This window comes from Leuciscus leuciscus, assembly GCF_965113295.1.
Source record: "Leuciscus leuciscus genome assembly, chromosome: 21".
NCBI classification, from domain to species: Eukaryota; Metazoa; Chordata; class Actinopteri; order Cypriniformes; family Leuciscidae; genus Leuciscus; species Leuciscus leuciscus.
Window position 1 is genome coordinate 10,839,700 of NC_138745.1, and position 21,538 is coordinate 10,861,237.

Genomic DNA, 21,538 nt, shown 5'->3' on the forward strand with positions numbered 1-21,538 from the left:
AATGAGCTCATTGTTTCTGTCTTAAATTCTGCCTTTTTAAAAATTAATTTAAGACTTAAGCAGATATGCCTTCAGGCATGAGATCTCTTAGGAAGGATGCTTGAGGTTTAAACCTGAGCACACATACAGTAACTTAAATCTCCAAGATTGTTAAAAGATGCTTGTATAAACAATTTTGCTTTTCAAATAAAGTCCTCTTGAAAGTTGACATGAAACAGAGGTTGCGATAGTCTTTTCTTCCATATTGTGTCGTGCATCTAAGTGAATCCCCTTCTCGAAGAAGGAAAAATGTAGGGCGGGACTTTGATTTTGTCCATTGGGAATTGATTGGATCATTCATTGGGTTGTTGTGGTTTGCTATCCGATTGTTAAGTCTGACGTCACGCGTGACGTTTAGCCTTTTCCGGGTCCAAGCACTCCTCTCGTCCAGAAATAACAATGGTGGAACCTGTACATTTATTTACGATCACGTCCTTCTTAGTGAGGCACCTTTGACGGTCAAAAAGGGTTTAAATTCCTTTAACACCAACAGAGTGGTTAGTGTAGCTCATCACTCAGGTGGCATAATTAAGGGTAGAGTCCAGGCATCAATGAAAAAGAAGATTTACGAGATTGAAGTGAGTTAGCTCGGGACACGGGACACAGCACTGCGGCATTGTAAAAACACTCAATAATAACCAAAACACTAGCGAAAGCGGTAGGTAGGTAGAGAGGACCTGGACTTTGGACCCGGAAAGAGTATTATCGGAGAGTGGTTACGTCACGACTTAGCAACCGAATTGCTGTGATGACATGTGAGTGACAGGTTGTCCCGCCCCTCATGCTAGTAAACACATCATCAGAGAAGAGAAGAGATGTGTCTGCAAGTGGAAGAGTAAGTTATTTTGATTAAAGATTACGAGGACGCATGAATGAATAAATATATTAAATAATGATATGGATAAATGCGGCAATACAAGAATTGTCCATTTTGATTTAATGAAAGTAGATTTACATAGAAAATAATTCACATTTTAAAGAAATTTCCTAACCGTTTATTTAACATCAGGAAACATTTTAGATACATTTTGCAGATGACAAAATGCTCTAAAATATATTTCAGATGAAAACATGCACACAAAGTAGACGTGAGATGTATGTGTGCTGTATGTTGTTGTTGTTATTATTATTATTACTCTCTCTCTCTCGTTGAAATGTACCTTTTTACTGCGAAATACATCAGCCTCATACAGATAAATAACTTTGAGTACGTGGTGACTTTTATTATGACAGAAGACTCTTATCTCTAACACTTCGGCATCACATGACACTGCTTGAAGATGGCTGCAGTTCAGTGGTAAGAAATGTTTACATTTTAAAACGTTTTTGACGCTATCAAACTCGCGACGTAAAATTAATGAATAGAGGAATAATGAAGAATATGCACATTGTAATATATCTGTACTAGCGATTAAACATTACTGTAGACTAGAGGGAGGTGTAGTGTTATGACAGCACAGTGATGTAATTTTGATACTACCATGATACTGAGTGAGTACACATAGACAGTACTTAAAGCTAATGCAAAGAATATTATGGTATTGTATTTGTACCACGATAACACCACGTTCTGGTCATTATGTCCATCAATCAAACACATCAATGCTATTATGGTGATATGTCCAGAAACACAATCTACCTTTTGCACAATTTATTGTACTTCAGTCACATCTAGCATTGATATGATTTTCAATATGACAGCTTTATGTGTGTTTTGCACAGGCACTCTCGGGGCCGTAAATATGAGAGTGAATGGCAGGGGTGTCGTTTGGAGCGTTCAGCAGTGGAGTTCAGTGACTATCATCCACTCAAAGCCATCACGGTACATCCACAGTTCTCATAAATACTCATGTTTTATTTAAAATAACACTGTTCGCTTATTATTACAGGTTTAGTCCTCTTTGAGTAAACAGCGTTTGAGTATGTTGATCATCAATACTTTGGAATTTTGTTTGTATATTGTTTAAATAATTCCATATATACATTTTCTTTTCATTTCTATTATCTTACCTGTCTGTTCTACACAAGCCATTGACTGAAGTCTAATAATGCTGCTGTGTAATAATAATAATGCTTCAGTGTATTCTTGACCAAAACACCAAAACTCTGGTTGCTCAGAAAAGGCTGAATGTGTAATAAGTGAATTGTAAAATGCATTGGCCAAAAGTAACTTCATGAACAAGTTATTTCAGTCATAAGTTTGGTAAATAACTGTCTTCTTTTCAGGTGACAGATTCTAAATCTCGGCGTGGGGGGCGGAAAGGCAGCACCTCGTCTACATCTTCTTCCTCTAGTTCTGTGGTTCTGGATCCACTCAGCTCAATGCTGGATGGGACCGACCCACTGTCTCTCTTCGCTGCGGCATCTGAGACCCCAACTCTCCCACACAGCATCTCTGCTGGGGTAAAATTCACAAACCTCACACACATACACACACATACACACACCAGTAGGAGTATTATTAAAATCATAATGTGCACTTGCACCCCTATAAAAAAGCACTTGTGTAGTGGTAGTATCGGATGGAAATACCATAGTACTTACAGTACTACCAGGAGGATAAGTCCAGTGAGCTCACATCAGGAGTGCGGTTTGCCAGCGACATGAAGCCCATCAGGTTGTTCCACACACGGCTGATGTCTTTGAGCAGCTTCTGTAGTTTAAAGAGACATCCACTCATGCTTTGTGTTTGTGCATTTTGAGGCAGAGCAATGAAGGGTTTGTTTTTGGGTTGATTTCAAATATCAACAGTGTTTCTCAGAAATCGGTTACTGCACCTTTATATTTGTACATAAATTGGAATTTATATGATTGTATATATAATATGTTTGTATATTGGAAATAGTCCCATTATCTGTTGATCGTTAAAATTATGCGGCTGTTCCATTTCAATTTTTTCTTCTCCAGTGGTGAATTATCTGATCTATAAAACAACTGAATATTGTCATTTATGTTTATATTTTCAATAATTATTTTGTATATTATTTACTAACTGAAGCAATCCAGATGTTGTTGTTTTTTTTGTATGTAAATGTGGCTTCGGTTGTCCTACGTTACTGTTTTATGCTTTTGTGTTTGTTAATATAACTTTACAATTCTAAATAAAAAAATATACAAAATAATGATGTGTCTGTGAACACACATCAAACGTTTGATAGATATGGTCTTATTCACTTTTTACTATTTTGTTTTAGGAGTTGGGGCGGAAACGGCTGGAGAAGGAGGAGGAAGTTGGCTTAGACTTTGAGCCGTGGTCATCTAAACGTGGAGAAATCCTGTCTAGATTCACCACCACTGAGAAACTCTCTATAGTAGGTGCATCAGTTTACAGCTCTGACTCATCCTGTGAGTTTTCACTTTTGACAGACATTAATGAAGCTTTTATTTCTCTTACAGAACCTCTTCATGGGTTCAGACAAGAGTGAGTTCATCGGTTTTGAAGACTCTTTTTTATTTGTGCTTGGTTTGTAGCTGTTCTAGTTGTTGTTATTCCAGGTGGCTTGACAGCTCAAAGTCAAATCCTCATTAATTAACCCTCGTCAAAGTCAATGAATTTAATTTAATTTAAAAATTTTTTTTTTTTTTTTTTTTTATAAATTATTGAGGATTGGTACCTGACATAAATTTTTACATTTCTAAATCAATCAATCAATTATTATCATTATTGTTATTATTATTAATTAAGTTTAAATATAATTAATTATTATTATTATTATTATTATTATTATTTATTTTGTAAATAATTTAGGATTGACATTCATTTTCAAATGAATAATCAACGAATAATCAACGAATAATCTAGTTTATTGCATTTTTAATAAATAATTCAGGAGTGGTACCTGACAGAAAAACAACTGTTGCAACCGCTATAAAATACTTAGCAAATATAAATTCAGTACTGACTTAAGCCGGCCGTACACGGTGCGATTTTTGCTGACGCAGGGTGTGATATTTATTTATTTATTATTATTTTTCTCTCGAGTGGAAACGCGTGGAAATCGTTGATGCACTTATGGTTGCGGCTCGCAGTGTGTCGCAGTGCTGAGATACTAACATATCACATAACAGTGGTATCAGCAACATACTGTACAATATTTTTTACACATTTAATAGTTTGACTTGTGTTAAGGTAAAGCATCCAGTCCCAGCTCAGCCGTGTCAGAGAAGGTGCGCACTCGTCTGGAGGAGCTGGACGACCTAGAGGAGGTGGGTCTCATCCGGAGAAGCCTTTTGCTTTAATGTCTTTGCTAGACGTGTTTATGAATGTGCTGTGTGTATTGTGTGTGCTCAGGGCTCACAGAGGGAGCTGTTGAACCTGTCCCAGCAGGACTATGTGAACCGCATTGAAGAGCTCAACCAGTCTCTGAAGGAGGCCTGGGGTTCAGACCAGAAAGTCAAAGCCCTGAAAATCGTCATCCAGGTGTGAGGACGGTGAACACCAAACCAACAGTGCACACTCAAATGACATTTTAAAGGAGCCATGACATGAGAAATCAAATTTGCCTTGATCATATGACATATAAGAGGTCTTTGAACTATTAAACATCCTAAGAGTTTCATAGCTTAAAACTTCCTCATTATAAACAAAGCATTTTTTAAATCAAGCACCAAAAATGGCTCGTTTCGCGGGATATGTGATGTCACACGGGCCAAAACATTTGCATATGACTGCCTCCAGAGCAAGACATTGACGAATAGTTAACAATAATACATCATCACACAATAGGCCCCGCCCACTGGCATTCAATGGCATAATGGCTGACATTTGCCTACACTGGATGTGAGCGTTGTGATGTGTCAAAAGAAAATAGAACCCATTATAATCACTGACGCTGTCTACACTGGATACAGTATACAGATGCATATTCTCTTTCTGATGTATCCACACTCTTGAGTCTGTCATCAACAGGACAAATGGAAGAGTGAAAGAACATTTGCTTTGTCGTGTCCAATTTAAGCTGCTCGTTTGCGTCTCTGTACAGACTTCAGAAGGATCCCAGCGTAGGAAACGTCTCGGTTACGTATGTAACCCTCGTTCCCTGAGTAGGGAACGGAGACGTTACGTCGGATGACGACGAATGGGGTTTCGCTTAGAAAGCCTATCAACTTTGAGTATATAAAACGAGCCAATGGCAAAGAAATGCCATGGGTCTGCGGAATTTGCATAGCGTAACTCCGCCCCACCCTAGGGGTATATAAGGAAGTACGCTGCAACATGCAGATATGTCTTCGCTGAGGAGCCGAGACTGAACTCAGGCGTTCCAGCGGTACAGCGGAAGTGGCAGGGAGACGTAACGTCTCCGTTCCCTACTCAGGGAACGAGGGTTACATACGTAACCGAGACGTTCCCTTTCGTTGTCACTCCGAGTTACGTCGGATGACGACGAATGGGGTTCCCAGTGTAATCACGCCTCCTCCCGACTGTCTTCCAGTGCCCTGCGTAAGTGTGAGCTCCCTGTCGTGAGACTGGCACGGACGAAGGACTCCTACTTAACACAGGATTAAACCAAGGTACACTGGGAAGCATATCTCAGTGGAAATATGCAAACATGCCCAACCCAAAGGGGGGGACTTGGAATACACATATGACCCCGGAGGGCTGCATATGGAGAAACACTGGGGTATCCAGCCGCAGGTGGAATATTTCAACCCCAGGGGTGGCAAGGTGGCTTGCCAAGGGAAAGACACAAGCTCAGAGAGGCTTACAGTGGAAATACACATGTGGGGGTCGCCCAGAGGGGGAACCATGCACATGGAGGCACCTAGCCAAGCGCGAAAGCTGCCGGTGGCAACTCTGGCGATGACATCGTCAGTGCTGGAGGAGACTCAGGGCTTATGAGGCTCACCTGAGGAAAAATCGCACGTATCCCATCCGTGGAGAGGAATGGCGAGCAAGCGAAGACACCTGAGCAGAATTTATTACCGGCTAGTTGAAGCGAGTACACGAGAAGAAACTGGCTCCACTCGGAGATTATAGAATCTCGCGAATGTGTTAGGTGTCGCCCAGCCTGCAGCTCTGCAGATGTCTGTTAGCGAGGCGCCATGCGCTAGAGCCCAAGAGGACGCCACACTCCGGGTGGAGTGGGCCGTCACACCAAGGGGGCATGGTCGACCTTGCTGCTGGTAAGCCAAAGCAATGGCGTCCACAATCCAGTGAGACAACCTTTGCTTGGAGAGAGCCTTTCCCTTCAGCTTCCCACCATGACAGACAAAGAGCTGGTCAGAGGTCCTGAAACACTGCGTTCTGTCTACGTAAGCACGGAGGGCGCGTACTGGACAGAGCAGTGCCAAGGCTGGGTCTGCCTCCTCCAAGGGCAGCGCTTGCAGGTTCACCACCTGGTCTCGAAAGGGTGTGGTGGGAACCTTGGGCACATATCCAGGCCGGGGTCTCAGGATCACGTGAGAATTAGCCGGCCCGAATTCCAGGCACGCTTCGTCAACCGAGAATGCCTGCAGGTCCCCTACCCTCTTGATAGAGGCCAATGCAACCAGGAGCGCTGTCTTCATAGACAGGAACTTAAGCTCCACTGATTGCAGAGGCTCAAAGGGAGCACTCTGCAGGGCAGTTAAAACCACTGAGAGGTCCCAAGAGGGAACGAGAGGAGGGCGAGGAGGATTCAGTCTCCTCGCTCCTCTCAGGAACCTGATGATCAGGTCGTGCTTTCCAACGGACTTAGCTTCGACTGCGTCGTGATGTGCGGCAATGGCGGCAACATACACTTTCAGGGTGGATGGAGACAGCCTTCGCTCCAACCCTTCTTGCAGGAAGGAAAGCACGACACTGATCGGGCATTTCGTGGGTTCTTGATGTTTAGAAGAACACCAGTTGACGAAGAGGTTCCACTTCAACGCATAGACATGTCTCGTGGACGATGCTCTAGCGGAAGTGATGGTAGGGTACTCAAACCTACCTCGTCCCGTCCAGGAGCCACACGTGGAGGTTCCAAAGATCGGGATGAGGGTGCCACAGGGTGCCCCGTCCCTGAGAAAGCAGGTCCTTCCTCAGAGGAATAGGCCAGGGAGGTGCTGTCGCGAGGAGTACTAGTTCTGGGAACCAGGTGCGGTTGGGCCAATACGGGGCAACCAATATTACCTGCTCCTCGTCCTCCCTGATCTTGCGCAAAGTCTGCGCAAGAAGGCTCACTGGGGGAAACGCATACTTGCGTGGGCCCCGCGGCCAGCTGTGCGCCAGTGCATCCGTGCCGAGCGTGCCCTCGGTCAGGGAATAAAACAGGTCGCAATGGGACGAGTCGTGGGAGGCAAACAGATCTATCTGAGCGTCCCCGAACTGATCCCAAATCAGCTGGACCGACTGGGGATGGAGTCTCCATTCTCCAGCGAGAGGCCGAAACCGAGACAGCTCGTCGGCCGCACGGTTCAGCTCTCCCGGGATATAAATGGCTCGAAGCGACCTCAGATGCTTCTGACTCCATATGAGGAGGTGGCGGGCGAGTTGCGACATACGGCGGGAGCGTAGACCACCTTGACGGTTGATGTACGCTACTGTGGCGGTATTGTCTGAACGGACTAGTACGTGTTGACCCCTGAGCAACGCCCGGAAGCGGTGCAGGGCAAGGCGTACAGCCAGCAACTCGAGGCAATTGACATGCCAAAGGCGTTGGGGACCTGTCCAGGAGCCCGCGGCAGCATGTCCATTGCACATGGCGCCCCAGCCCGTGGTGGAGGCATCCGTTGATACAACAACATGCCTGGAAGCTCGGTCTAAGGGCACTCCGGCCCGTAGAAAACTGAGGTTCGACCACGGGGTGAAGGTCTGACGGCAGGCCGGAGTCACTGGGACTCGGAGCGTGCCGTGTTGCCATGCCCACCTCGGGACTCGATCGCGAAGCCAAAGCTGAAGCGGTCTCATATGAAGCAATCCGAGCGGCGTAACTGCGGCTGCGGATGCCATATGCCCCAGGAGCCTCTGAAAAAGTTTCAGTGGGACCGCACTCTTGCCCTCGAATTGACGAAGGCAAGTCAGCAGTGACTGCGCGCGCTCGCTCGTAAGCTGCGCGCACATGGCGACCGAGTCTATATCCATACCGAGAAAAGAGATCCTCTGCACGGGGCAGAGTTTGCTCTTCTCCCAGTTGACCCGAAGGCCCAGACGAGCTAGGTGCCGGAGCACTAGGTCCCTGTGTTCGCAAACCTGATCTCGAGAGTGAGCTAGGATCAGCCAGTCGTCGAGATAGTTCAGGATGCGAACCCCGTGCTCCCGAAGGGGAACAAGGGCTGCCTCGACGACCTTCGTGAAGACGCGAGGAGACAGGGCTAGCCCGAAAGGGAGAACCGCGTACTGGTATGCCTGCCCCTCGAAAGCAAACCGTAAGAACGGTCTGTGTCGAGGAAGAATGGAGACATGGAAGTAGGCGTCCTTCAGGTCGATCGCTGCAAACCAATCCTGCGGCCGCACACATTCGAAAATGCGTTTGGCCGTGAGCATCTTGAACGGCATCCTGTGAAGGGAGCGGTTCAAGACGCGCAGGTCCAGGATTGGCCGTAACCCACCGGTTTTCTTCGGTACAATGAAGTAAGGGCTGTAGAAGCCGGACCTCATTTCGGCTGGAGGGACAATCTCGATCGCACCCTTCGCCAGTAGGGTGGCGACCTCCGCTCTCATGACAGGGGCATTGCCACCGACCATTGTGAAGCGGACTCCCCTGAAACGGGGAGGAGATCGCGCGAACTGAATCGCGTAGCCGAGCCTGATGGTCCTCGCGACCCAGCGGGACAGTCTGGGAAGCTCTAACCAGGCTCCCAAAAACTGTACCAGCGGGGTCATGCGGACCACAGACGTACCCTCGGTGGTGCAGCGAGGCGGAATGACCGGCCCAGGCGCGGGTGGCATAGCGGCCCGGTGCGGGGGCACGGTCATTAGCCGCGTCCTGCCAGAGGATGCCAGGGGAGGACCAGCGTCCCACGGGGGCATGCTCTGGCAGGGGTCTGGCGACAGAGGGGGATGAGAGTGGCGAGGCCCGTGAGCGTCGCGCACTGCCATCCGAGAACTCTGTGTGCTCAGAGATAGGTATGTCAGTTCTGTCTTTAACCACATTAGGGTGCTGCCCGTCGAGGGACGAGCAGCGGGGGTGGGAAAACCAAGGATTCTCCCCCGGCCCTCCACCGGGGGAAGGAGCGGCCCTGCTACCGTCTCCTGTACAGAACTGAGCGCCAACTCTGAGCAGCCCGTCTCAGGAGCGCCGCTTGGCCTGGCGTTTAGTGGGGCGCGGGGCTGGAGGGGGCTGTGACGCCTTCCTACGGTTTCCTCCACGAGGCGGCCCAGATGGAGGCTGCTGCTGGGGCCGTCCGGGAGGGAGGGGAACCGCGGGAGGGCGTCCACGGCGGCGAGCGGGCTGAGGTGCCTGTGCCGACGGCTGGGGGGCAGCAGCGGGCCGTCGGGGCAGGACATGTTTGAGAGCCTCAGTCTGCTTCTGGGCAGCCGAGAACTGCTGGGCAAAGTCCTCGACTGCCCCGCCGAAGAGGCCAGCCTGGGATATGGGGGTGTCGAGGAACCGGGTTCGCTCGGCCTCCCGCATATCAGCCAGGTTGAGCCACAGATGTCTCTCCTGGACCACACAGGTGGACATCACCTGACCCAGGGAGCGTGCGGTCACCTTCGTCGCCCGGAGAGCGAGGTCGGTGGCGGCACGCAGCTCATCAAAGAGCCCTGGGTCAGTCCTCCCCTCGTGCATGTCACGCAACATCTGGGCCTGGTAGACCTGGAGTGTTGCCATGGCATGCAGTGAGGAGGCTGCCTGCCCCGCAGCTCTATAGGCCTTCGCCACAAGGGTGGAGGAGAACCTACAGGCTTTGGAGGGGTGCTTTGGGTCACCGCGGGAAGAAGCACTCTGGGGACATAACTGCATGGCCACAGAGCGTTCAACCTGGGGAACCCCAGTGTACCCTTTGACAGCCCCCTGATCGAGAGGAGGAAAGGCGGAGGAGGCCGTCGAGCGATCACGGGAAGACAGGGGTGCCTTCCAGGACCTCGAGACCTCCTCATGCACATCCGGGAAGAAAGGAATCGGGGTGGGGCGCTGACGAGGATCAGCGGCCGCACCCAAAAACCAATCGTCCAGCCGCGAGCGCACTGGACCGGGTGGCGGGGACCACTCGAGCCCAATGGCCGCGGCTGCCCGGGAAAGCATGGCCGTCAGCTCGGGATCAGACTCGGGCAATCCTGGGACACCCGAAGGTGGCAGCACAGCCGAATCTTCCTCTCCCGAGGACTCCTGCCCACCTTGTGATGCAGCAATCGACATAGAATCCTCCTCTGGAGCGCCGAATGAGACCCGCGGCAAGTCAGAGGACTGTACCGCGGGCTCATTCAGACGACTCGCGGGTTGCACGGCGCTAGAGGACGGTGTGGAGCGTGGAATAGTCGGCGCTTTGTTCCACACCGTAACCCTCAGATCACCCTGGCCGCCAGCCGAAGTACCAGCCCTCTCGGAGCTGCTAGATCGGGGTGCGGATGAGGGGACTCTCACACGAAGATCATTGAGTCTCGATCGCAACCGTGCGATGGGCATGTTCCCGCAGTGGGAACATGACTCATCCACAAACGCTGCCTTAGCGTGCTCAATACCCAGACACACAAGACAGCGATTGTGCCCATCAGAGTCAGAAACTAGAAGACCGCAACCAGAAGTGCACGGGCGAGGCATCTTTAAAAAGACGTGCCGCGTGCAAGCTCTTTTAGAAAGGAGATTTTCTCCACAAGTGTTGAAGCGACCAGGGAGATGAACACACAAACTCTGGCAAATCACTGCACAGATAAGCAGGGAATGTGCACTCGCTGGAACTCGCTGTCACACCAACACCTGGAGAGAGGCTCGTCTCGAAGAGAATAGAGATAACTCAGAATTGGCTGTGGAGTGAAGTGAATCAACTTGGCTCCGAAGCGAAAACATATCTGCATGTTGCAGCGTACTTCCTTATATACCCCTAGGGTGGGGCGGAGTTACGCTATGCAAATTCCGCAGACCCATGGCATTTCTTTGCCATTGGCTCGTTTTATATACTCGAAGTTGATAGGCTTTCTAAGCGAAACCCCATTCGTAGTCATCCGACGTAACTCGGAGTGACAACGAAAGGGAACAAGTGGTTAGTTTATTTCCGGATCGCATTGGAGGATAATGTTTGTTCGGAGCATTTTGTTTGGTAAACGAGGTACAGTGTAATGGAGAGTTTGCAGATCAACTTGTGTTGAAAGATGAAGTAGCCAACAGTACTAGATCTGACAGCAGCTGGATCATAAACCATAAGTACATGATTTCATAATGCTTTGTCTGTAAATGATGGATTTATATGGATAATGTTTCTAGAACACTTACTCACCGTTTACTGACAAGCCTTAAAGGAACTGCCCCTTAAAAACGGATCATTTCAGACAGAGTGAATGAAGGTTGAAAATAATAGTTTTTCCATTCACTCACACACACACACACACACACACACACACACACACACACACACACACACACACACACACACACACACACACACACACACACATATATATTTGTTTTTAAGGACAACTTTTTTTGGAACTCTATAAGTAAACATCAAGAAACGTACTAAAATATAATAAAAATCCATGTCATGCCCCTTTTAAGTCAACATAAATTTAAAATGAAGTCTATTAACTTTGATTATATACATATTTCTTGTCTTCTTGTGGATGAAATTATCAGTGCATGTTATTCAAAAGAAAGAAAAAAAGATCATAATCTCTATCAAAATGTAATAACTTTTCCTCACATTACTTTTGTGTCTCAGTGCTCCAAGCTGCTCTCTGATACATCAGTAATTCAGTTCTACCCCAGCAAGTTTGTTCTCATCACAGATATCCTGGACACCTTTGGTAAGAGTTGCTCATGATAATAATCTTTTTGATTGTTCTAGTGTTGTCAGAAATATATGAAACATTTCCAATTCTGCTTTTCTGCAGTATCGATACACCGATAACAGCTGCGCGTTGCCTTCTTTTTCTTGGCTTTTAGCGCTAAAACGCCCAAATACATACAAAATGATGTCAAAATGCCTGTCTTGATGAGTTTTCAGGTATCAGTTTTGGAGCGTAAATAGTTAGCATGTTGTGTAACAGTATATTAGATCCGTGCATTAGCTCTTAAAGTGACAGCAGCCTAATAAACCTTCTGCTGTCTGTCATGTTAATAAAGAAAACACAAAGAGAAAATCACTCGTTGCTCTTGACTGAATAACTTTGTAACTTTAATTTTAAGCATTAGTCTGTATTTATTTTTTACAATAAAAACTATCTGGTATTATTTTACATTTCTTTACTTAAATTTTTCTAGTATTTCTACCAGGGCTCTGAACCGGTTCAAGGAACGAAAACGAAAACCGGAAACGAACGAAATTTTAACAGGAACAAAAACGAAAACGAAAACAAAATCAATTTTAATCGTTCTGAACAGAAACGTTTATTTAAAATGACTATTAACCGGTTAATAACGTTATTTTATCGTTCTCTTTAATATTTTAATTTGCCATTGATCAATCATGAATTTAGTAGTTCAGCATGTGACGTTGACGCATTAAGCGTGAGTGAAATGCCCGCGCAGCAGTCATCAGCAGACAATCTCTTCGGCACGATAAGATTTGTCTTAAATAACCCACAGTAGGCTACCCATCCAATGTTCAGAGGTATGTTAAAGTTAAAACATGCTTAGAAACGTGAAGATAGCTATACGAAATTTGTACAAACTTGCTATTCTGTAATTGCACTACCGGTAACGCAAGTCAACGTAGAGCGGAGTACATTCTTTCAAGTATATTCTTTCCCCACTGAGGTCTTCAATGAATGCACAGGTATTGGAGGACATTCTTTTCGTACGTTAAACAAGCAGTACGGACTTTAAGCTCAAATAGTTTATGGATTTCGCATAAATACTAGCAACTATCGCACATTTTTTCTATAGTCTTTCAGGTAGCCAAAAACAGGACAGGTCAATGTTTTCTTTATAGACTTTTAATGCTTTGTATTAAAAATAGTAGACATTTTTTACAAGTTTTACAATGTTATTGCATTAAATGATCTTATTAGCAGACTGAAATTGGTTATGTAATGCAAGGATGTGTTGCGCAGTGTTTGCTTTGAAATTAGCAGTTGACGGTGCATTAAAAGAGCAATGATTGTCCAGTTTATATAATTTTTATCCATGTAATTTCTAAAACAATTCGTGTTGCAAAAAAAATAAAAATATGTATAAATAATTGTATGACTCTTCTGAAAAGAATTAGGCATAAGAGTGCCAATTTCGATTGTCTAACGGTCCAGTAAAACAGGTCAATATTTTTCCAGCTGTTTATGCTTTGTAATTAATACAGGTATTTCTGTTGTGGTTTTAACAATGTTATGAAATAAATGTTCAAGTTTAATTATCATGTGTTATCTTATTTTTGAGTGAAAATTAGTCTTATTTATATACATATTTTGTTGGCTAAATTAAAATAACGTTATTAACCGGTATTTTATCTAATCAAACCGGTTTCGGAACGGTAATGTTTAACGAGGAACGCAAAAACGGAAACGTTAAAATATCGATTCTGCTCGGAGTGAACCGATTGAATTTTTTTTTCGTTTTTAAGCCCTGATTTCTACTACATAGTACTGTTAGACCCAGCTTAAAGCCATGTTAATTTCATCTGTCTCTTTATTCGTGCTATCATTTTCAATTTGTTTGTGTTCTTATTTTGTTCTTTAATTTGTTCTTATTGACTGTTTACTTGTCTTTTTTTGTAAATCTAGTTCAACGATTCAAATAAAGCCTCCCTGTGCTGTTTGTAAGCTATTACAACAAAATTGCCCAAATTACAAAAAAGTATGAGATAATAACAAATTATCTGTATGGTGGTATATATGGACGTTTTCCCCGTGGTATCGAATATCAATATGTTTCAAGTTATCGCATCGAAGTTTAAAATTCCAGTATCGTGACAACACTATTTATTTTTCATATTTTACTGACAAACATATATCTTTTTTTTTTTTTATAGTTTCTTAATAAATAAGCAAAATTCTTTTTATTTAGATTTGTCAGTGCTGATAAACACAAGCAATAATTTTAGGTCAAGATGAAAAATGTGTTTAAAAGCCGCATGTCTGTCCTTTGCTCCTGATGATGTCATGTGTGTGCAGGTGGTCTGGTGTATGACAGGATCTTGACCATGTGTGCTGACCCTCATCCTTTACCAGGTAAAATAATATGCATCACAGCTCAGCATATTCTTTTACCATCTTTGACATTTTCTGTTGATTTTCCTATTAATGTCGTTCTCAGAATCGTTCTCCGCTGATGAAGTGAATGACACAGCCAAAGAGACGTGTCTCAACTGGTTCTTTAAAATCGCCTCCATCAGAGAGCTTGTCCCTCGATTGTATCTGCTCAACATGATTCCAGATTTTTATTCCAGTATTTAAGCCTGTTCAATGATCCAATTATCTTTTAAAGCTAAAAATGATAAATAAAAATAAGTGCGTTAAAACAAAGCAATGTTTTAAAGGCACCAGCACTTATACTGTTTAGAAATTCTACCATGATTCTGCCATGTTTTAGTTATTAACCCTGTAAAGCCTGACATGTGAACAGGTTATTTAACCTTTTTGACTAAATTATTTTTGTTAAGAGTTATATTTGATACATCAGGCTTTTTATGGCTAATATTGAGTGTTAAAGGAGAATATGAAGCTCATACTTAATGAGTGAAGGTCCAAACTGAGCGGAAATAAGCAATTTGGTGCAGTTGCTGATATTTATATGGCCAAAAGGTAAGATGAAATTCTGATAGCTTATAGTTTAAATCAATTAGATATTTTTAATTGTATAGCAGTCTACTTCCATATAATGCATATCAATATCAGCTGTCACTCTATATCTGCCAATAATATGTGTTAGTATGATGATATTTAAATGCTTAGTTTTATTATCAAAGCTTTAGTTTTTATTGTGGGGCCAAAATATGTAATGCAATGCAGTGATTGAGAGATCATATTTGATACATTTGAGCATTTTATATATATAAAAGATTTATGAATATTTATGATTCAAGTAAACTTATATTGCTTCAGTCCTGTAAGTGTTCAAATTGAAATATTACTAACAATATGAAAGTATATATTTATCAAAAAGACAGGTGTACAACAACCTGAAGGTGGATATATTTTTAGAATTACATTAAAAGGCCTTTATACTTGCTAAAATAGGATAAAATATCAATCAGACAACATAAGACATGTATTAGGCTGTGTACAACAGGTTTTTCACCAAAGTTTTGATCAATCATGTTTACACAGGCTTTATAGGGTTAAACTGGTTTTCGAGAAAGTTTTGAAAGATTGGAAAAAAACCCCCCCATAAATATGAATTTTCACCTTAAAGTGTAATAGTAAGCCTTGACTTTAGCGCAGATATGTTGAAGCTGCTCTTCTGAAATGCAACCGCTTCTTGACGAAGTCGTAAGTATCTGAGCAATACTCCTCTTCTGTTCATGCAGGCGGGTAGTTTTATCGGTCTGATGTCCTCTCTCTGTCCTTCAGTGGGATTCAGGAGACCCTGCAGAGACTGACAGCGATGATCAGAGGAATAGGAGATCCGCTGGTGGCTGTATATGCACGGGCGTATCTATGCAGGGTGAGAAGAATAAAGCTCTCAGATCGTATATTGTTGTATTTTTGCAGGTGATGGGAGAAATGAAGTGAATTATATAATGTTATTGGTAACACTTTACAATAAGGTTCATTAGTTAACATTTGTTATTGTATTAACTAACATGAACTAACAATGAGTAATACATTTGTTACAGCATTCATTAATCTTTGTTAACGTTAGTTAATACAAATACAGCTGTTCATTGTTTGTTCACAGATTTTGATTTTAATAATGTATTAGTAAATGTTGAAATGAATATGAACAAAGATTAATACATTCTGAAGGATTGTTCATTCTTAGTTCGTGTTAACTAAGGAAGTTAACTAATGTTAACTAATGAACCTTATTGTAAACTGTTACCATGTTGTTTTATTAAATTGTAGGGTGTGTTTTGTTTTTGGAAAGCTTGGTTAATCAGGCCAATAATAGACTAACAACTACAACTCTTATTTTTTATTGATGTCAAATGTGTCAAAAATGTCTAAATGTTTAAAAAAATTGATCCGAGATCTAAGGTAAAAACCATATAGACACTAGGTCATGAGTTCACAGAGATCATCACACTTTGGCGGCGAACCATTGACATTTCAAAACAGTTATGATGTAATGAAGCTTTGTTTCATGTGAAATCACGTGACAGTTTGGTATGCACTCCAAATCACTGGTTCGAAACAAAAGATTTCGAAGCTTCACAATGCAGTTTCGAAAACAAATTTAAAAAAGGTTTCATGTATGACAACTTATTTTTCACTATAGCACAGGGGTGCAAATCTCAGTTCCTGGAGGGCCACAGCACAGCACTTCAAAACCTAATAAAACACACCTGATCTAGCTAACCAAGTCCTTCAGGGTTATTTGAAAACTACAGGTGTGTGTGTTGAAGCTAAACTCTGCTGAGTTTTACACGCCTGCTATATGAAGTGGTGTTTCATAAGCCACTTTTCCACCGCTGTTGCTAAGGCAATGACTGACGCATTTGTATTACATTCCATAGAGCTCCGTACTCAGCCCTACAGTGGAAAATGAAACCGTATCCGTACCGGCTGGGCCGGGTCGGCACGGAATGGAATGGTTAAGCAATAAGAACGGTTGGGCCAATGGTGGAAAAGTGGCTGCACTTTCAATTTTTACATGGTGATAATAAAACAAGCAAAAACCCTGTAGATTGAAATTGAAGTATATTGTAGAGACTCTAGCTATCTATCTTTCTCTCAGGTTGGGATGGAGGTGGCGCCGCATCTGAAGGACAGTCTCAATAAGAATTTCTTCGACCTTCTGGCCTCGTTCCGTCAAATTCATGGTGAAAGTGTGCAGAATCAGCTGGGGCTGCAACGGGTGGAGATTCCCATTTATCTGACCCTCTATTCTCCTGCCATTCACTGGATCCTGCAGTGTGTGGCATACAGAGCACCAGAGGTACGCACTCCACTCAGAGGAAATACCTGACTGATTGTTTAATTTATCCTACCTTGCACTCAAAGTCAGATGTGGAATATTCCTACCTGATAACTCGTACTTCCACCCATAAAAGAGTTCCATTAAATGCTTGGAAGATAATGTATAAGAAAACCTTATGACAGTGCTACCATTAGCTTTGTAGATATTGATTATCAACAAACATGTCTCCTAGCAAATTGTGCAGTGCTCGCATTTGTTTTGCAGATGTACAATTATAAACAAAGAAGACAACCTGTTTCTGCAAACATTTGCTAATGATTTTATTATCATGTAATGTAGAAACAATGTTTATGTGACACCATGATCAGTTGCCGCATCTCAGAAAATTGAAAGTGGTATATTTATAAGAAAGTATTTTATGAGAAAGCAAAAATATGAATTGAAACTAGTGATGAACAGAAATGTTTTTTTTTTTACCAAAATCTAAATTAAAGTATTAATTTAGCTGAAACTTTTAAATAGTTTATTTAATAATCAACACAAAAACTTTTTGTATATAAACTTTTTGTATATATTCTACTCCAATTTAATGTTAAAATATAAATATTTAAACAGTGGCTGCTGTTGACAATGAGAATGAGGGTTACATAATTCCATTTGAATTTGTTCATTCAAAAGTAGACATTTCAAACTTTTTATAGATATATTCCTCATGTCTGTGAGGCAAGTTGAAGTATACGCTGCGTTTTGGTGAATTTTTATGACGTGCTCAAGTTCACTGAGACAGAGACGGCAGAATTTTCATTATTTTACAAAAGCACAACGTTTTGTTTTTGAGAGTTTACAGAAATAAAAGTAGACCCTTTATAGTTTGCGTTACTCTTATCTGTATGAACAAAATTGATGGAGTATTTTAAGTTAAATGCAGTGATCGTGCCGGCACCTGAATGTCATGCAGTAAGCGCACTCTCCACACAAACACTTGAATAATTTCATAATAATAGCGCCATTTATCTAGGTTAACATTAGAGTGAGCATTTTTACAAATTAAAAAAACAAAACAAATGGTTAGTTGTGTCACCTCAGCAGTGTAAAGATTGCGTTTGTCGATGTTGATCATCTGCATGTCTCTAGTCTCTGTACTGTGAAGTCGCTTGTGGGCGTTCCTAGTGCTGTCGCTCTAATGCTATTGGTAGACTGCACGTCTGGCCATACCTTTAGGAAATGCAATCACAATGGATATATAAAACTAAGATCTCCTTCTAATTTGACTAGGAATAAGACTTAAAAGAATTAAAAGTAGCATTCTGCTGTTGGAGAGTGTTGTGATTTAAACTACAGCAGTGCTCAGTGCATTAAATCATTAACCAGATAAACAATCGATCAATCAACAAATTAAACTCACTCATACTGTTCAAAATTACTAAAACGTCATTGCAATCAATTTTCTTGTCTCTGATAATCAACATAATGCAGGGGAAACTGTAAAATGAACTGCAGCAGTGCTAAACTGTTCACTGCATCATATAATTAACAACACACACTATCAATGTATGAATCAAACTCACAAGACTGCCGACAGTTTCTTTTCCACGCATCATTTTATTAAATCCATGTATGTGTTTACAGTCAAATAATATAAAACAGTGAAATCGCTCCGGAACTCTGTCCTGTCTTGCCTGCACTCGAGACGGTGACGTGAGCTTCACAGTCTTCACTCCTATTGGTTGTCGCTCGCGAAAGTCGCTGCTCATTTGCGTAATGTTGAAATTTCTGAACTTTTGTTGCATGACTCCTGTTGCTTGACATGCCAACATTCTGTCGCCAACGGTCACTGTCGCTCGTGTCGCTGGTAGTCGCCAGCTCTCCATTGAAAATTAATGGGATCATGTCGCTTTGACGCTGCGTGTCGCTGGAGGTGTGAATGGGGCTTAAGACTTTTGCACAGTACTGTATATTGCCCTTCATTGCAAACATTAATTTATAACTCTGCTGTGAACTCTCTAGTCAAAAAGTTTTGAAGTTGGTTTAAGTGTGTTGTTGGTTTTAGATCAAATAAACATCTTACACATTTGTGAGACCCTTTCAGTGATTTTGATTACATGTGTTTGATCCATTTTTCTTTTAAAGGTTCTGCTAACAGAGATGATGGACAGATGCAAGAAGTTGGGCAACAAGTAAGATCTCTTCACTGAGGAACATTTTACAACTTAATATCTATGACCAAGAATGATGAAAATGAAGCTTGAGACTTGTTTAGTCGCATTGGAATTTTGTTTTCTTCATCTTGTACTACTGCAGTATAGACCATAGAGCCAGACATTCTTGATAAATTAGTGATGTTTCCTTAGGCATGTACTTAATTACTGAATTGGTTGTGATATGTGCACGAATGATGCCTCAAATCTGTCTTGTGGATGAGAGTGACTAACGTTTTTGCTTAGCAGACGGACGAAAAAAAACCCCAAAAAATTCCCAGACCTCGTCTAGAGACCAGAATATCATAGATATTTGGTGGTGGGCTCTTTTGACCATTAAGCAGCCACCCAGAACAGCCTAGCATTGTGGTTATGACTTTTACATGGGCAAGCATCTTTAGACAATGTAAAAATCTTGATTTTACAACTGCAGAATTTATGGTGTTTGAAATTGCAGTATTCATTTTTCCTATAGTGCTCTCCTGCTGAACTCTGTCATGTGGGCATTCCGGGCAGAATTTGTTGCAACGAGAGCAACAGACTTTATTGGCATGATCAAAGACTGTGATGAAGCTGGATTTCCCAAGGTGACAGACACACACACCCATGCATACCAAACTGCACACAGGTCCAAAACACTTTGGTGAATATCAGTGTCTATGTCATAGTTTATTCTCATGATTCTCTCTGTTCTTCAGCACTTGCTGTTTGCGTCTCTGGGTCGCAGTCTGTCCTGTGCTGACCCTCCAGAGAGCGAAAGACTCTCCATACTCAATGAAGCTTGGAAGGTCATCACTAAAGTGCGCGGCCCAAGGGTAAACAACTGTGAATGTTTTAAAGCACACAGTATAAAAAAGGGAATCTGTAATAAGAATTAAAGACAGATTTTAATAAAATGAAAATAAACATGTACTTAGTTACATCTGCATTAGTGAAATTGCATTGGCATCGAATGCAATTCCACTATTTCATTTAACTGTATTTATCTGACTGTTATCAATTTTGTAGCAGTAAATTTGGTGTCATATCGATCACAAGTTCAGTTTGGAGTGCCGCAAGGCTCAGTACTAGGACCATTGATTTTAACCCTACATGCTATGTGTGTTGTAAACGCCTGATAAAGTTCATGGGACCAAAACATTGTTAAATAAATGTTGATAAGTTTTACAAGTTGGGATAGTGAGCAGGATTTATTTTTCTAGTTTATTGCACCCTAGTTTATTGATTTTAATTATTGGACCAATGCCTCCAAACATAATAACCTAGAATACTGTCTAACTCTTAATGGATGTTCTGTCAAGTCTTTGCCTTAACTTAGGAACCTGGGTATTTTATTTGATATCAATTTATAATTTAAAAAGACACATTTCTTGCATTTGTGTTTGTGTTTTTCCATCTTCAAAATATCCTTAAATTATGACACATGCTCTCAATGTCAAATGCAAAAAAGTTAACTCATGCATTCATGACTTAAGCTATTGTCTAAAGCACTATATACCTGTAAATAATGATGACTTGACTTAAATCCATTCACTGCTTTTTGTTTGTATTATGTCTATGACTCAGGATTACATCAACTGTGCTGAGATCTGGGTGGAGTTCACCTGCCGCCACTTCACAGTGAGTTATCTGCTCTGTTTGCCTGAAACATCAGGTGTTGCAAATCATTATTTGAGCAGAATAAAAAAAAAAACGTTTCAAATTTCTCTCTTGTAGAAACGGGAGGTGAACACGGTTCTTGCAGACATTATCAAACACATGACTCCAGATAGAGCTTTCGAGGATGCTTATCCACAGGTATGCAAAAAAACATATACACATGATGTTATATGTTGTTGATGTCGCCATGATTCATCCCCTTCTTTTGTGTTCTCAGCTGCAGTCAGTGATAAACAAGATCCTTCCCTTCTTCCATGATTTCTCTGTGCTCTTCTCTATGGTATGACCACAGCAATAATTTTTACATTTTTTATTTTATGGATCATGGTGGAAGAACAGAATGCTCTAATTTACCCCTTAAATGGTCTGTGAAATGGAAGAATAAGCCATATAAAGTTACCTGAAATTACATTTACATTTTTTTTACATTTATTCATTTAGCTGACGCTTTTATCCAAAGCGACTTACAATTGCTATATATGTCAGAGGTCGCACGCCTCTGGAGCAACTAGGGGTTAAGTGTCTTGCTCAGGGACACATTGGTGTCTCACAGTGGATTCGAACCCGGGT

General features: G+C 42.3%; 1 protein-coding gene across 2 annotated transcripts in view; it reads left to right on the top strand.

The window, feature by feature from the left end:
- The first annotated feature begins 1,042 nt into the window (after positions 1-1,042).
- Positions 1,043-21,538, top strand: part of vps35l (VPS35 endosomal protein sorting factor like) — a 29,685-nt gene continuing 9,189 nt past the window's right edge. The window contains exons 1-19 of one of the 2 annotated variants that reach the window (XR_014201192.1): positions 1,043-1,336; positions 1,762-1,861; positions 2,266-2,442; positions 3,234-3,350; positions 3,436-3,460; positions 4,169-4,245; positions 4,331-4,459; positions 11,818-11,902; positions 14,204-14,260; positions 14,346-14,442; positions 15,473-15,520; positions 15,602-15,695; positions 16,929-17,129; positions 19,242-19,288; positions 19,785-19,896; positions 20,008-20,124; positions 20,876-20,929; positions 21,026-21,106; positions 21,186-21,248. Coding sequence is in view for 1 of the 2 variants with exons in the window: in XM_082152262.1 (XP_082008388.1) it covers positions 1,320-1,336; positions 1,762-1,861; positions 2,266-2,442; positions 3,234-3,350; positions 3,436-3,460; positions 4,169-4,245; positions 4,331-4,459; positions 11,818-11,902; positions 14,204-14,260; positions 14,346-14,442; positions 15,473-15,520; positions 15,602-15,695; positions 16,929-17,129; positions 19,242-19,288; positions 19,785-19,896; positions 20,008-20,124; positions 20,876-20,929; positions 21,026-21,106; positions 21,186-21,248 (1,698 nt within the window). In the remaining variant the exon portion in view is untranslated. The remainder of the gene's footprint in view (positions 1,337-1,761; positions 1,862-2,265; positions 2,443-3,233; positions 3,351-3,435; positions 3,461-4,168; positions 4,246-4,330; positions 4,460-11,817; positions 11,903-14,203; positions 14,261-14,345; positions 14,443-15,472; positions 15,521-15,601; positions 15,696-16,928; positions 17,130-19,241; positions 19,289-19,784; positions 19,897-20,007; positions 20,125-20,875; positions 20,930-21,025; positions 21,107-21,185; positions 21,249-21,538) is intronic. The other variant, XM_082152262.1, reaches the window with a different exon arrangement.